The sequence below is a fragment of the Spermophilus citellus genome (assembly GCF_964194105.1).
Source record: "Spermophilus citellus genome assembly, chromosome: 12".
In the NCBI taxonomy this organism is placed as follows: domain Eukaryota; kingdom Metazoa; phylum Chordata; class Mammalia; order Rodentia; family Sciuridae; genus Spermophilus; species Spermophilus citellus.
This window is the reverse complement of record NC_138198.1, coordinates 3,474,984-3,491,601: the sequence shown is the minus strand read 5'-3', so window position 1 is coordinate 3,491,601 and position 16,618 is coordinate 3,474,984. Positions and strand designations below refer to the sequence as shown.

Below are 16,618 nucleotides of genomic sequence, written 5' to 3'. Positions count from 1 at the left end.
GGCTGCACGCATGCCAGGCGAGCGCACTACCACTTGAGCCACATCCCCACCCCAAGAAATGTTTTCACTCACCCAAATTTATCTGTCATTTGTGCAGGTGAAATGTAAGACATTTACTCATGAAGAATAAATCTACCTTTTGGAATTATTTTTTAATCTTGAAGGTCCCACTCTTAAATTAATCTTTTAGACTTCTGTCACCTGCTGATATACAGCCAAAACCTTGCTGAAATAAATTTGTAGATTTTAGCAGAACAAAATGAAACCTACAGACGATTTCCATGAGACCATAATGCCAGAATTTACAATATGAAATTTCAGTAACACATTTTTGGAAACAAAAAGAGATAGACGTGCAGAAAGGAAATGTTTCCTGAATTATTTTCTTCTGTTTTCAAATGATTGAGAGAGAGAGAGAGTGAGTGTGTGTAACATAGTTAAACAGTAAATCTATTAATTATGGGAAAGTATAGAGGGTTTTAAATCCATATATTTATAACCATAATGTACATATTTTGGAGGTGAGGGGTGCAGTTTTTGTCCCATTGAATTAAGTAATGTTCTTAATTCAACTGTATTTCTCCGCAGCAGTCCCATCCATGACTTTCAGAGTAGCCTTATAAAGAGAAAAGACTTTTAATATTTTCCAGAGGAATAGTTGATTTTTCTATGATCTCAAAACCCTTGCTTCTAATAGTAGATCTTCTAGTTTGGGGAAGTGACTTTGCTCTCTTGTTGTATTAATGTGCATTACTACTCCCACTGTTAAGTAAGGAGGAAAAGTGGGGCCAGCAAATACTCTGGTTTTGTAAATCATTTTCTCACTTTTAAGAAGAGAAACAAACACTTTGCTTCAAGTAATCTCCTACTTCAGTACAAAACACCTTTGGAAAAAATGGCATACCATAGTACGTTCTTAGAAATAAATTACTGGTAAGTATTTGTTCCTAATACATAAGATCTGTTTATTTCCTTTATTTTATATTGACTCATGTTTCAATGTTCACTGAGATGAAACAAATGTTACTGAGTAGAAATCTCAGGATTTTCTGAGTAGAGCCTTACACATTTTGCCTTATTTGTCATTTGTATTTTGAAACACAGGCCTTCTTTGGTGTTTATCCATTCATAGGACAGAAGTAACTGGCTTTGTGGATGAGCACTAGAAGCAGAGACAAAAGACTTCGAGAAAAATCGTGCAATTTGCCTATGTTTTTAGCCTTGTGCTCCTTTTCAGAATTGTGATACATTGTTCATTGATATAGATCATGTGTTTAATGCTGTTCCTACATTTATAATTTATGTATAGATGCAATTCTCATTCACAGCTACAAAATGTTAGAAAACAGAATATGCTAGGAATATTTTTAGGAAAAGACCTTGGAGAACTTTTGTTATGTCTCAGTAGATGTAGAGCTAAGGCTCTTACTATGGTCTGGTTGAATACATGAGGTGTCAGATTGCAAACTTATTCTTCTTAAAGTTAAGTGTTCTTTTATTTGCCACTGAAGCCATCCCAACAGATAGGTACATAATAAAATATTTGGAATTTTTAACTGTTTAAAGGGTAGATCATACGATCCTAAAAGTGGATCAACATAGAAGTAGTGAATTCTAATTTTTATTTATTGTTTTTAGGTATACATTACAATAGAGTTCTTTTGGTGTATTACACATACATAGCATATAACTTCTTCTATGTAGAGTTTTTCTGGTCATGTATTCATATGTGAACATAGGAATGTAATGTCAGATTCATTCTACTATATTCCCCTCCCCTCTCAACCCTTTATTCACTTTTGTCTAACCAACAAACTTCTATTCTTTTATCCTCCACCCTTATGTGTGTTACCAACTACATGTTAAGGAGAATATTCAGACTTTGGATTTGGAGGGCTGGATTATTTCACTTGGCATGACAGTGTCCAGTTCCATTCATTTGCCAGCAAATGCCATAATTTCATTCTTCATGGCTGAATCCATTGTGTATATATGACACATTGTCTTTATCCTTCCATGTGTTGAAAGGCACCTAGGTTGGTTCCACAGCTTAACTTTTGTGAAGAGCTGCTATAAATATTTATGTGGCTGTGTCACTATAGTGTCATTGGAGTATACACTGAGGAGCAGAATAACTGGGTCAAATGGTCGTTCCATTCCAGGTTTTGTGAGAAATCTATATACTGCTTTCCTGAAAAATTGCTTGGTGCAATGTATGAGTCAATCTTTTCCCCACATTCTCACCAACATTTATTGTTACTTGCATTCTTTATATCTCAGTGTAGTTTTAATTTTCATTTTTCTAATCGCTAAAGATGTTGAACATTTTTTTCATATACTTGTTAACTGTTTGTACATATTTTTCTTTGAAGTGCTTGCTCAGTTTTTTGTTCATTTATTGATTGGGTTATTTTTTGTTTGTGAGTTATTTTTTGAGTTGTTTATATATTCTGGAGATTAATGCTCTATCTGACATGTCAGTGACAAAGATTTTCTCCCATTCTATATGCTGTCTACTCACATTCTTGATGGTTTCCTTTGCTGTAAAGATACCACCCCATTTATTGATTCTTTATTTTACTTCTTGTGCTTTAAGTGTCTTTTTGAGGAATTCAGTTCCTACACTGACAAGATGGAGCGCTGGGCCTGTATAGTCTTGTAATAGGGTCTTTTATCTATTATCTAGGTCCTTGATCCACGTTGTTTTTGAGAAATAGGGGTTAAATTTCTCCTACGACATATGGGTTTTCAGTTTTCCCAGCACAATTGGCTGAGGAACCTATCCTTTCCCCAATGCATGTTTTATAGTGTGTTTGTCTAGTATTAGATAACTATATGTGTGGGGTTTTCTCTGTTGCTTCTCTTCTGCAAAGTTATTTTTTTTACATTGGCAAACTAACTAATCACTTAATCTATTCTTTCATTCTGGTATAATGCAGATTTTTTCAATCTTTAATTTTTTTCTTTTTTTATAACCAGGAATTGAACCAGGGTGCTCAACCACTGAGATGCATCCCAGCCATTTATTTATTTATTTATTTATGTATGAATGAGTCAGGGTGTCACTGAATTTCTGAAGACTGGCATTGAACCTGTGATTCTCCTGCCTCAGTATCCTGAGACACTGGTATTACAAGCATGAGCCCCTGAACCTGGCAGTTCCTACATTCTTTAAGTTATAATTTTCTTTTACTCCCATAGATCCATCTTTTTGAATTAACTTGTGAACTCTTGGGAATTTATATTTTGATAAGCTCAGAAGTTTACATCTAATTTTTCTTCTGTGGGTATCTATTTATTGAAACCCTTTCACCATATAAATAAACAGATTTTTCTTTAATTTCAGTGAAAATTATGAAACATCATTTTATTGAGTGCTAGCTAAATGTATCCTTGGTTTTATTTAGGTTTCTCCTAGTGATGGGACAGAGAACAAGCTATTGCATAAATATCACAAGAAGAAGGATGAGGTCTCTATGAAGAGACTGGGAATGGACACAGTAAAATATCAGAACCAGGAAAAGAAGTGCTTTGAGAATACTGAAATTTTAAGAGAAAAGAATACCAGCCTTCCATGGACACAAAAATTGAATGAGGAAACACTTATGGAAATATTTCAGGACAATGAACAGTTGGGTATTTGGAAAGTTGAGAATACATTGCAAAATTTCACACCTGAGAGTGAAAAACAAAGCACAGAAAGACCAGAAACAGATGTCAAATCTCACTCTGCCAGATCTGGTCCTGCTCCACCCCATCAAGGTGAAAGTCCAACACCAAAAAGAAATGTAAAACTTGCTTTCCAGAGAGGCAGAGATAAAGACTTTAGTTCACAGGAAAAAAAGAATATTGATGTATCTAACCTAAACGGTAGTAGTGAGATTCCTTCCCAACAGGTTCCAAAGTTTGAGGTAAAAACAAGTGACCTAGAAAACGAGCTGCATCAGACAAGAGTAATGACTTTGGCTACAGATCAAGTAAACAGACACCTAAAACAAAGACAGTGCCAACCGAAGGAGACGGAACACAGGTATCAAAATGAAGAAAGAAAAATGAATGAATACCTCAGAAAGCAGGAAGCTTCTAAAGAGAAGGTATCTGAACTACAAAGAGAAACTACATTGCATGAAGACCAATTGCATGACTATCAGAACAAAGGTGAAAATAAAATAGATGGAATTATTAATGTCCAAACCCAATTTTATGATGTTATAAAAAAACTTCAAGCTCGGAATGACAGATATCGTCTCATGCTGGAAAACAAATATTTGGAATTAATCAATGAAACTAATCATTTAAAAGAACAACTGGATCAATATGGAGAGGAGAAAGCAGAAGAAGTAAGTATCAAGCAAGATATCTTTATAAAGAGTCTTCAAAGGAATACTCAAAGTGATACCTGCTTATGGCTAAATGTTGAATCTTGATGAATATAAAAATGTAGATATTATGAATGTGTTTCTGTATCAACACAGAACTACAACCTGTTGTCCAGCAAAAATAACTTAGACCTCATTTGCAGCACAACCAATCTGTGTTTGAAGTGCTGAGTATTCCAATTTCCCTGCTCTGATTCTTACACACTGTGTACATATTTTAAAATAACTATAGGTACTCATGTGTCAACTAAACACAAAAGACTTAGTTAAAATGGATTTTAGTATTTAAAAAGGAGGAAATTTTTAAAACTTGGGCCTGACCCTTCAATTTAAGAAATTGTTTCTTATAAAAATTTAAGAGGTTAAGATTTTTTTGTAGGTTTATATGCTGACATTAGTAATATGGTCTCAATAATGCTGAAACAATGTCTAATTTTGGTGCTATTAATTCAACCCAAAGTTTGCACATGCTAAACACATGTTCTACCAATGAGCTACATCCCATTACTGAATAACAATTTTAATGTCTTCTTGTTGCTATACTTGAAGATCACAATGAAACACATAATGGAAATGCTCATACCTAGTTTCAAATAAATTAGTTACTTTTACAGTTCATTCCAGATTTTACAGTTGAACTGAAATGTAGATGCTGTATTTTGTAATAGACTTTCTTCAGTATAGTTTTGTATATTTCTAGTTGGTAAATTTATTTTTAGTCATTTAAGTTTATCATAAATCTGAAAAAAAACTGTCCTGATATTTTTTTTTTGTTTTCATTCATGTCTTGTCCACCTCTTTAAAAGCATCTATTTGTCATTATCATAAATTGGGACTAATGTGATGAATTGCAGCAAAACCACAGTTGATTTCATCTGTAATTTGATGCATATATTCATGATAACTTGCTAATAGTTTTCTTCATTTCATAGCCTAATTCCTATTATATGGTGACAAAGATAATTGTAGCCATCTAAAATTCATTAATTTGGCACTGAACCCCCGTGTCTAGACTAATGAGGGTGGCAGGGTTTATGTAAAGCAGGAGTGGTGTGAAGACCAGTGAGGTGGAGACCAGGTTACCTAGCATCTCCTTTATTCTTTGTGAAAGTATATTGGAATTATTTTAGCAAAGCTTTAAAGATGTGAGGATGTGGAGTATTAACTTGAGTCTCTAATAAGAGAGGGATAATAACCTCTGTAGAATTCACCACTACCAATGAGACCTGTGTAACCATTTTTGATTGAGATTTCAGTAGTTTGTTAAACATTGCAACTTTATCAAGGGCAGTATGTAGAGATACAGGGCTCACCCTGTTGTGTAAGGAATGTGATAGTGACTAAGCAGGAGTACACAATCTTCTATTTTCTTAAGGGAATTCAGAAATAAACAGCAGCTTACTGTTGTATGTAGTGATAATTTTTCAGAGTAAACATCATTATATAATAATAATAATAATAACAATAGTAATAATGATAACAATAACAATAATAATAATAAATTTTTAAAGTGAGCTGAGTAACAAAATCATTAACAGAAATATCAGGTAGTTGCGAGACATCTTGAAAAACAGCCAGCTGGTACCCTGAAACTACAACATGTATCAGAGGCTTCTCTAGAAGATTTAGCACATTTTCACATAAATTTAAAATATAAAGACAGGATTTAATGAAGAAACTAAGACAAATGACAAGTCATGTATGTAGAAAATTGAACATGTCATCTGTAAATCAACACCTGCTTAAGTAATAAAAGTTATTCTGGGATACTAATTTCAATGAACAGCTTTCTTTATATTTTCATTATAATTGATTTTATTATATTTGGGGATCTTTATACTGCACTTATTTCTTACACTTAAAATTTTCTTTTAGAATTTTTCTCTTACAAAATCAGCATCTTTCATTAAAATATCTAGTCTGAGGAAAGCTGAGACTTTTTTCTATAACCCAGCAGCTTTTCATGCTGTCTCTACTTCCATGGTACAACAAGGAAAACTAAATAGAGGTACTATTTAATATAATGTTTCAGGAAAAATTGTTATTTTTACTTCATTTTTGTGCATCTATTCAAAATCTGCAAGTAATTACTAAATTGACTTTAAAAATGTGTACAAATTTTTTTATGGTTTTCTCAAAATACAGATATGTTTAGGTTTTAGTTTAATTATTGAAAAACTTAGGCTATTTCTTTATTTTTTCATTTATTTAGATACATTATGAAGTATATAAATATTTGTATTATGTCTGGACTGTTATCCAAACTAGACAATGAAAAATGTTAGCTAAGTTTTTTTTCAGTACATCTCTTAAAAGGCATTTTTATGATATATGTAATGCACCTGACATCGAATTCACCCATATAACATGTAAAATACAGCGTCTCTTAGTACATTAACAGAGTTATGTATGTAACCATTTACACAGTCAATTTTAGAACATTTTCATGTTCTTGAAAAGAAACCTGGAACCTCTTAGCTGTCAGTTTTCTAATCCCTACACGTCCAAAGTCCTAGAAAACTACCAATATATTATTTTAGTAATTTACAAATGTAAACAATAGTACTTTTTATTTATTTATTTATTAACTTTAGTCAAGACTCTATTTTATTTTTATGTGATTTTTAAATTTGTTTTAATTAGTTACCCATGACAGTACAATGACCTTGACATATCATACATTTGAATCACATGGGATAAAATATCTCATTTTTCTGAGTATACAGGTTGCAGAATCACATTGGTCATGCATTCACATATATACACATGGTAATAATAATGTCCGTTTTATTCTACTATCCTTCCTATCTCCCCAGCCTTCCCCTCCCTTCCCATCACTTCTCTCTACCTAATCTAAGGTAACACTATTATTTTTTTCTCACATCTTCATACATGTATTTTGTATAAAAATGAAGGTCTCCTTCCACCATCCATGCAATTCCCTTTCTCCCTCCTTTTCCCTCCCACCCCTCTTCCCTGTGTAGAGGTAATCTTCTTCCCATGCTCTTCCTCTCTTCCCCATTTTGAGTCACCCCCCTTATATCAGAGAAGACACTCGGCATTTGTTTTTCTTGGGATTCGTTAACTTCACTTAGCATAATCTGCTCTAATGCCATTCATTTCCCTGCAAATGCCATGGTCTCATTATTTTTAGTGCTGAGTAATATTCCATTGAGTATATATGCCACATGTTTTTATCCATTCATCCATTGAAGGGCATCTAGGTTGGCTCCACAGTCTAGCTATTGTGAATTGTGCTGTGATAAACATTGATGTGGCTATGTCCCTGTAGTACGCTGTTTCTTTATTGTTCTTTTTAGATATATATGACAGTAGACTGTATTTGAATATTTACATCATAGATTATAACTTCACATTTTTATATTTGTACATAATGTGGAGTTACACTGGTCATGTATTCACATGTGAATATAGGAAAGTTGTTTCAGATTTATTCTACTGTCTTTTCTGTTTCCATTTTCATTCCCATTCCTTTTGTCTTAATTCAATGAACTTCTATTCTTTTTACCCACATTCCTTACTGTGTGTTAGCATTCACTTATGAAAGAGAACTTCCAGCCTTTGGATTTGGAGGATTGGCTTATTTCACTTAGGATGATAATCTCCATTTCCATCCATTTACTGGCAAATGCCATAATTTCATTCTTTCTCACAGCTTATTAATATTCCATCCTGTGTACATGACACATTTTTTAAATCTGTTCATCTATTGAAGGTTTCATAGCTTCAATATTGTGATTTGAGCCACTTTAGACATTGTTGTGGCTGTGTCACTGTAGTATGATGATTTTAAGGATTTTGTGTGTAAGTCGAGGAGTGGGATAAGTGGGTCAAATGGCGGTTACATTCCAAGATTTCTGAGGACTCTCCATACTGCTTTCCAGAGTGATTGCATCAATTTGCAGTCCCATCAGCAATGTGTAAGTGAACATTTTCCCCACACTGCCACCAACATCTATCATTATTTTATTCTTTTCAGTTGCCATCCTGACCCGAGTGAGATGGAATCTCAGTGTGGCATTTGCATTTCTCTAATTGAATTTTTTTCAGATATTTTCTGACCATTTGCATATGTTCTTCTGGGAAGTGCCTTTTCAGTTCCTTTGCCCATTTATTGATTGGATTATTGGTTGGTGTTCTTTTGGTGTTAAAAAATTTGAATTATTTGTACATCCTGGTGATTAATGTTCTATCTGAGGTGCACATGGCAAAGATTTTCTCACATTTTGAAGGTTCTCTGTTCATAATTCGTGATGGTTTCCTTTGCTGTGAAAAAGATTTTTAGTTTGATACCAACCCATTTATTGATCTTAAAAAAAAAAAAAACAGTTGTACATAGACCACAATATCTTTATTTTTATGTGGTGGTGAGAATCAAACACAATGTCTCACACATGGAAGGCAAGCACTCTACCACTGAGCTACAGCCCCAGCCCCAGCCCCATATTGATGCTTTTAAAAAATATTTTTATTTGTAGATGGACACATTATCTTTATTTATTCATGTGCGGTGCTGAGGATCAAACCAAGAGCTGCACACATGCTAAGCAAGCACTCTACCACTGAACTACCAGCCACCATTTGCTGATTCTTGATATTAACTTTTGCTTTTTGGAAATCTTGTTTGGAAGTTGGCTTATAGTTCTAACTCTAAAATTACTCTGTAATGGATATTTCATACAAGTGAATTTATACAATAGTAGGTCTTTTGTTTTTTACCAGTTTCATTGACTTAGAATACTTTTTTCAGGGATCCTCTGTGTTGTAGCAAGCATCACTATTTTATTTCTTTCTGTTGTCTAGTAGAATTTTGTTTTATGACCATGTCACTTAGCCAGTTATCAGTTGCTAAACCAAAAAATGCTTCCACCTCTTGACAACTCCAGTACTACATGACTGGGGGCATCTATTTACAAGTTAATATTTGGACATGCTTTTATTACCCTGCCTCTTTGTGGTCTTCATGAATTGTGCCGATTGTACCATATCTCTGTCTTATTCATGCTGTACTTTCTGACTTGTCTGTTTTTATTCACTTGATCATGATTATTCAGAGATCACATAAAATGAATTTTTATTTTTCATGCACTTTCTCTGACTTTTCTGTCACCAACAGTGTTTGCATGGTGATTATCTTCTTGAGATATAAATTCTCCCAAGGTGAGAGTAATATCTGATATCCACACCTATTCTAGAATGAATGGAAAATATTAATGCCTAATAGTTGTTTTAACAAAATTACTATTTGATATCAATCAATATTTTTTGTTAGTAGATTGGCCTGTTAAGACTTTTATTCTAACTATATTTCAGTGACAAAATATAAAATTAAATTCACTTAAACCAATATTAAATTCAGTATAGGAAAAATCATCTTCTATATAGATTTCCTCAACATTTATTATGTAGCCAGAATTGGGATTTATAGATGTGTAATCCTTACCAACTGAAAAGCTAATATACCTTATTATCGAAACTTTATCTACTCTTCATAATGCTGGTATAGATTATGTTTTGTTGCAATTGAATTTATGTAAAATTTGTTGTTTGAGTTTGTGTCGAATATTTTCAGTATCTTATTTTCGTATTGTGTTTTTTCATACTTCTTTTATTCATGCAGATGGATGATCTCACTGCAAAGATGAAAAATGCATCTTCAAAGCATTTACATTTGAGAACAAACTATGACTGTTTTATGGAAAACTTGTTTTTTATAAAAAGTATACAAGATACATTTGAAAAAATAGAAAGGAATCAAAAGAAGTTGGAAGAAAATGTAGTAAACTTTCCAAGGCACACACGGAGCACTCGAGTAGAACGAGGCCAAGGAGTACGGTGGGAATGTGACATTGAACATCGAGCAAGATGGGATTTAGAGGAGAAGCAAAAACAAGTATTTCTGATTTTACAGGCTATCTTACTTATCTGCAGTTTGCTTTAATTCATTTCATTGTAAACTGTATTTTGGATATACGTATCATAGGTGTATTCTATATCTCTTGAGGAAAGATGTTGTGTAGATTTCTAAGAGAAGGAAGACATTTGATGCCCCTTCAAATACCACAATTTACATCATCCTTTCAGCTAATTTGATCTGAGTAATAATTTTCATCAGATAACTGTTGGATATTTGATAATAGTGGGCATAAGTAAGACTATGAGGAGAAAACAATGTGATGCAGAAATATACTTTTGAATTGTTAAGTTAAAATTTTCAACTTTCATATTTAGAATTGATTCTATTATTCTTTAAATTGTCGGATGATCTGAGTGCTAACATGAGAATGATTCATTACTTTGAGCACAGATCAATGGTAGATAGCCTAGCCTGTGCAACGCCCTGGGTTCCATTCGCAGTAGAAAGGAGGAGGAGGAGGGCAGGGAATGAGGGGGGGAGAGGGGGAGAGGAAGAACTCAATTATTATTGGTTCAGATTTAATGTAATTGATACTGATGACAGAAGTTTACAGTCTAATATTTTTTTCTTCACATTTAAAATTGCTGTCTGAATTTTTGACTCAGAACTAAATAAAATAACTACATAATAATTATTTGGGTTCTAATTATTTTTAAAATATATTCTTTTTATGTTCTTTAGACACAAGAAGCAGCTCTGGAAATTACAGAGCAGTTCAGAAAGACTAATTTTACTTCAATAAGAAGTCAGATGGAACTCAGAATTAGCCATCTGGAATCTGAACTGAAAATTCTAAGAAATGCAACTGAGAGAATATAGGCACTTCCATAGACAACAATCCAGATTCCACAAGTATGTCAAAACCTAGACTGAAAGAGAGCAACTTAGTCTCCTTAATTTGTGTCTACTGCATAACTTTGAGACAGGTTGATGAGATCGGTAGCATGCAAAAGCGAACTAGACCCTATAATTTGTGGAAGTAATGTTAGGAAATGAATGTACTCTTGAAATATTAGTCTAGGAAATTTATCTTTCACTCACCTTTGCATTTTACATCTGAAGGTAAACTATTAAGCTTTCTTCCCTGTCTATTAGACTTTTAGTTAAGTATTTTTGAAGTTTTGTGATTCACATAGTTATATTGTGACAAAACTGCTTCTACATGGAAACATGAACAAGTTTCACAATTTTTGAAAGATTATAACTGAAACCTTAAGTGTCCAGTGTTGCTATAACTACACTCTGGGCACATTCTGACACCTGACAGATTAACTGATTTTTATTTTAATTTTTAAATATTATCCTTACATGGTATCTAGAGACAAAATGTTCTATATAGTTTTTCCTCTCTACATTGTCATACTTGTGATGATGGGAAGTATAACCTGCAAAGTGGTTAAAAATATTCTGATGATCAGTGTTGGGGCCTGTGAATGACAGAATGAATGGGCAGTCTCCTGAAGCCCTGGTAACAAATTCATGGGCCAACTTTCTAGGCAGCAGCTTTAATCTATCTTGATCACCCACTCACCTATCTTGTTCTGAACCAGTGGCTGTTGCTCTGAATTGTCTCATTGTCAAATGCTTAATTTATCTAGGTAATAGGTAGAATATACATATGATGGTAATAAATGCTTGACAATATCTTCAAGGAACATTCTTTAAGTCCTTGAACTGGTTCACTAAATATGAATCTTTCTAGCTTTACTAAAATTTTCTAGTTGCGTGTGTTTAAGGAAACCATGATGATTTAATATACTTCAACATAGTAAAATGGCTTTGGTAGTCAAATAAACTAAGGTATACATCATCTGCTATATTTATCTTTAAAATATCCATATTTCTAATGGCATCCTCAAGAATCTTCCAAGGAGCGTCTTTCAAGAAGGCAGCATTGTTACTTGCAAAGTCATACATCGCTGATTTCTGTCTCTCTTCCACCAACATTGCTTTAATTGGAAGTTTGAAGCCCCCTAGAAATATGTACACTTCTTTAGAGAAATTACAAACCCATAATTGCATACACTGTCTCTGTTCTGGTTCTTTTAGTGTTGTGCCCACATATGGAGAATTTCTACCTACTCTCTTTTTAAAATATTTTTTTTAGTTATATATTTTCTTTATTTTATGTGGTGCTGAGGATTGAACCCAGTGCCTCACATGTGTAGGCAAGTACTCTACCACTGAGCAACAATCCTTCCACTTACTGTTATGGAAAATTTAAATTATTCTTTTATTTGATGAAAATTTTGAAAGTGTATTTAGACATAAATAATATTGAGGTTAATTTTGAAATAATTAAACAAGCATGAAATATAATGTGCTCTAATTCAGTGACCAGTACTTCCACTTTATCTCCCCTTCTTCCTCCCTGTGTTCTCTTTCTTCTGCTCTACTGATCTTATACTTATTTGTAGTTTTTAAGTTTCTTTTTGAATTATGCATTATGAATATACATGAAGGTGAAATTCACTGCGATATTTTCATATGGATTCACAAAAAAATTTGATCAGATTCATTTCACTATTCCACACTGAGTGCTGTCCCCAACTCCCTGGCTTGGGTTGGGTTAGGGTTAGGGTTAGGTTGTATAGCAGGAGCCCTTCAGTACAACCAGGTGATTTCCTTCATACTAAGACTTCATTTGAGCGAGTCAAATATTAGTCCAAAAATGATGAGCTATATTTTTAAGAACTAATAAGAAAAACAATGTCCAGCTATTTTGAACCCATTTGAAGATATTTCTATAATATTTGACAATTTTTTTTATCAGGGGTATTATTACAATAATGAAATATCTGCTTGAAAATGAACAAATAAAAGATACCATCTTGCTTTCATTGCACCTTGGTTTAGAGCTTTCATGGTTTTATTTTATTTTATTTATTTATTTTTTTTTTTTGGCTGTTTGTTTCTTTGCACCAGGGATTGTACTCAGGGACACTTGACCACTGAGCCACATCCCCAAACCTATTCATGTTTTATTTAGAGACAGGGTCTCAGTGAGTTGCTTAGGCCTCACGGTTGCTGAAACTAGCTTTGAACTCAAGACTGTCCTGTCTCAGCCTCTTAAGCCACTGTGATTACAGGCATGTGCCATCACACCCTGCTTCAATGGTGTTTTGATGAACTTCTTAACACATAGTAAAGCCATGCATATCTATGTTAAATGTGGCCTCAACCTTATTCTTTTATTTGGCATTTTGACCTAAAAAATCACAGGAGAACAAATCTAAGCTTTATAAAACAATGCTGAAGTTAAATAGTTATGACAGAAAGAAATAATTTTAACATATAAATTACAATTTAATTTAATAGCTGATTTATGGTTTTTTTTCAGTTTCTTAGCTTACATGAATATCTTTCTGAAAAAAATGAGAGAATCAGGTTTGAAGTGCTTCAGAGTCATGAAATTGGATGACTATTTACAAAAAGAGAATGAAAGTTAGTTGTTATGCAGGATGCAAGTAGAAGTTGTTCTTATTAGTTCTTACCAGAAAAAAATGAGATAATTTACCATTTACAAAACAATGAGAAATTGTGTATGAATGTAGACACAATGCAAAGGGGATTTGGGAGGCAACTCTTTTTCCAATGTATTTCTGAGAGAAAGTGATGTTTCTTTTTTACTTATGCATAAGCTAGTTTATTTAAAACTTAATGTAATAGTTCTACATTTCCTTGTGGAACATTAGTTTGCCATATCATGCTAGCCTGAATAGAAGAGTGTTTTTTAAACTCTTTCATCACGTTTCAAAGATATGTCTCCGTAATCACTGCAGAATGCCTTCAAAGGTGAAGGGAGAAGGAGAGGAAAAAACTACTAGAGAGGAAGAGTGATCAAATTATTTTATGTGCATCTGTGAATATGTCATAATCAATTCCTCTATTATATATAGTCAAATGCACCAGTAAAAATTTTGTTTAAAATAATTTTCTTTAAAAATAGAACATAAAGACAGGAATGGGAATTCTGTCAGTCAAAATCATTTGTTTTCACATCAAATGTGTAAAGGCATTAGACACCACCTTATTGTTATCACTACAACATACTTACTATGTTCAGTAATATATTTTAGACCCTATTTGGGGAATTAGTAAGAGAAGAGTTTTATACAAAGAACACTCTACATGGTGATATTTATATAAGAGTTGGAAGTATTTACCACATAACTCATCAAGTGCACATCTATAATGAGCCAAATGTTAAAAACTGCTGGTCATAACTTCTGAAGTCAATTACAATTAAAGAGCTATGTATTTTTTCCAATTCTGAATATCAACAAATTAAAGACCTTAAGTGTGAAACTGCTTTTTTCCCACTTCTGCCCCACTATGAAACTGTCAGCCTATACACTGACATTCTTTTGTGGGAAAAAAATGGCATCACCCATTTTCTGTGGTTTATGGCCAAAATCCCAGACTGACTTAGTAACAGTCACACGTTTAAAATACCCTGTCATGACTCTGTCATTAGTTTACATTTGCCTCAATAAAAATATGAAGTTTCTTAGCCAAAAATTAAAATATCCAAACAACTGGATTTTTGTCAGGTTACTCAGGCTATCTCATCTCACTTGCTTTATTGGCACTTTGCTCTAGATTCTAGTGACACTGGACCACTGTGATTCCACAAGTGTTCTTTCTCATCTCGGTGTCTGCATGCACCTCTTCCCTTTGTTTCACAATTTCTCCTTTTACTTCAGGTGTTAACTCATGTATCACTTCCATTGAAGGACCTCAAACACTAACACAAATTTGGGACAGAAGTCCCTTCTAAGTGTTCCAGTAGTAACCTGTTTTATCCTTGTCCTAATGCCAATGACTCTGTATAGAAATTGCCTGATTGTCTGCTTTTGAAGCTATTGTATATGACTGTTGAGAGGTGTCCATTATCATCTCCATGTTGTCATCCCAGTTCTTGCCAGAATACCCTAGCATATGGTTGTCAAATATATGCATAAGGGGTGGAAAACCCAAAGCTCTGATACTCAGTCATAATGACAACTGTGTATGAAAATATGGGCATACTGCATTCCATAGTGATTTTGTATTGTGGACATATCTTTTTTTCTTCTTATAAACAATGAAAAGTTCTAAACTTCTTCACTGATTTATACTTATAAAATGTTTGAGAAAAAATATAATTCTTTTTCTCTTCACTTGCTGCAGAATTTGAATCCTGACCATGGGAGCTTCTGCCTTAAGAATTACTAATAAGACAAGACAAGATGTACTTCTGGAAACTTCATAAGGATATACAGAGATTTTAAGAAAAAAAAATGAAAGCTAATATTGTGTTTTTCAGACTGTTAATATAATATTTACATTATTTATGAAATGTATGATGTAAATACTTTATTGAAATGGATGTGTGTAACATATATAATGAAATTATCAAAATATGAAAATTATTTATATCTGTAAGAAAATTTGAAGTGCAAGTGCAAACCAGTTTTTATTAGATGTGTTTTCAGACTATCTAAATGTTAGCATTTAAGCTCAATTCAGCAACCAAGTCAACACTAATTTGGTAGATCTAAATATCACATTAATGATGGATTATTTATATTATATCACTGAATATGGGTCCAGAGAATTAGGCAACATTATTTTTACATGCTGGTTACTATATTCAATAATGGATTAATGTATTGCAATTATTATACTGCCATCTTTAAATTTGTATTTCAGGCACTGACTTAATAATTTTTCTAATAAGAATATTTGCTTAGTGTTTTATCTTTATTTTTTTTCCTTTTCTCTTTGTTTATACAATCTTGGGAAATAATAGTAAATTTACAGGTTCTAATATAAAGTACTTTTTTCTGCTGAAGCATTTTAAATTGAATTGCTTACATATGCTATCATTTATGATATTTTTAGTATTTTGTACAAGTCAGAACATGCTAGATAAGTACAATTCAACATTCATTTATTATGAGTATATTTTTCAAATATTAACAGGTAACAGCATAGTTGTTAATTGTATCAGTTTCATTATGAAGGTTATATTGTTATCTAGCATGTTCTGACTTGTAGGAAATACTAAACCTATCATGAAAGATGGCATATGTTAACAATTCATTTTAAAATGCTTCAGTGGGAAAAAGTACTTTGCATTAGAACCTGCAACTTCACTAGTATTTTCCAAGATTGTATAAAGAAAAAAAGCAAAAAAAAAAAAAAACACACATTAAGCAAATGCTGTTTCTCAAATCAACACTTATACATTCTATCATAATGCCTTGGACCACTTAATCCTCAGATTATTTTCATGTTTTTCTAGTAGCCTAATATT

The 16,618-nt window shown here is 32.9% G+C and overlaps 1 protein-coding gene and 1 long non-coding RNA gene across 6 annotated transcripts in view; both read left to right on the top strand.

The window, feature by feature from the left end:
- LOC308631461 (arf-GAP with SH3 domain, ANK repeat and PH domain-containing protein 1-like) overlaps positions 1–3,878 on the top strand; it is a 56,372-nt gene extending 52,494 nt beyond the window's left edge. For 2 of the 5 annotated variants that reach the window (XM_081262695.1, XM_081262694.1), the window contains exon 20: positions 3,408–3,878. In XM_081262695.1, coding sequence (XP_081118821.1) covers positions 3,408–3,480 — 73 coding nt within the window. In that variant the 3' untranslated portion in view covers positions 3,481–3,878. The remainder of the gene's footprint in view (positions 1–3,407) is intronic. The other 3 variants (XM_081262697.1, XM_081262698.1, XM_081262699.1) reach the window with 3 other exon arrangements.
- Positions 3,879–4,064: 186 nt separating this feature from the next.
- LOC308631433 lies at positions 4,065–16,147 on the top strand. Its single transcript, XR_014018197.1, has 4 exons — positions 4,065–4,340; positions 10,021–10,293; positions 10,999–11,169; positions 15,490–16,147. It is a non-coding gene; the product is annotated as an uncharacterized lncRNA (long non-coding RNA).
- Positions 16,148–16,618: the final 471 nt, after the last annotated feature.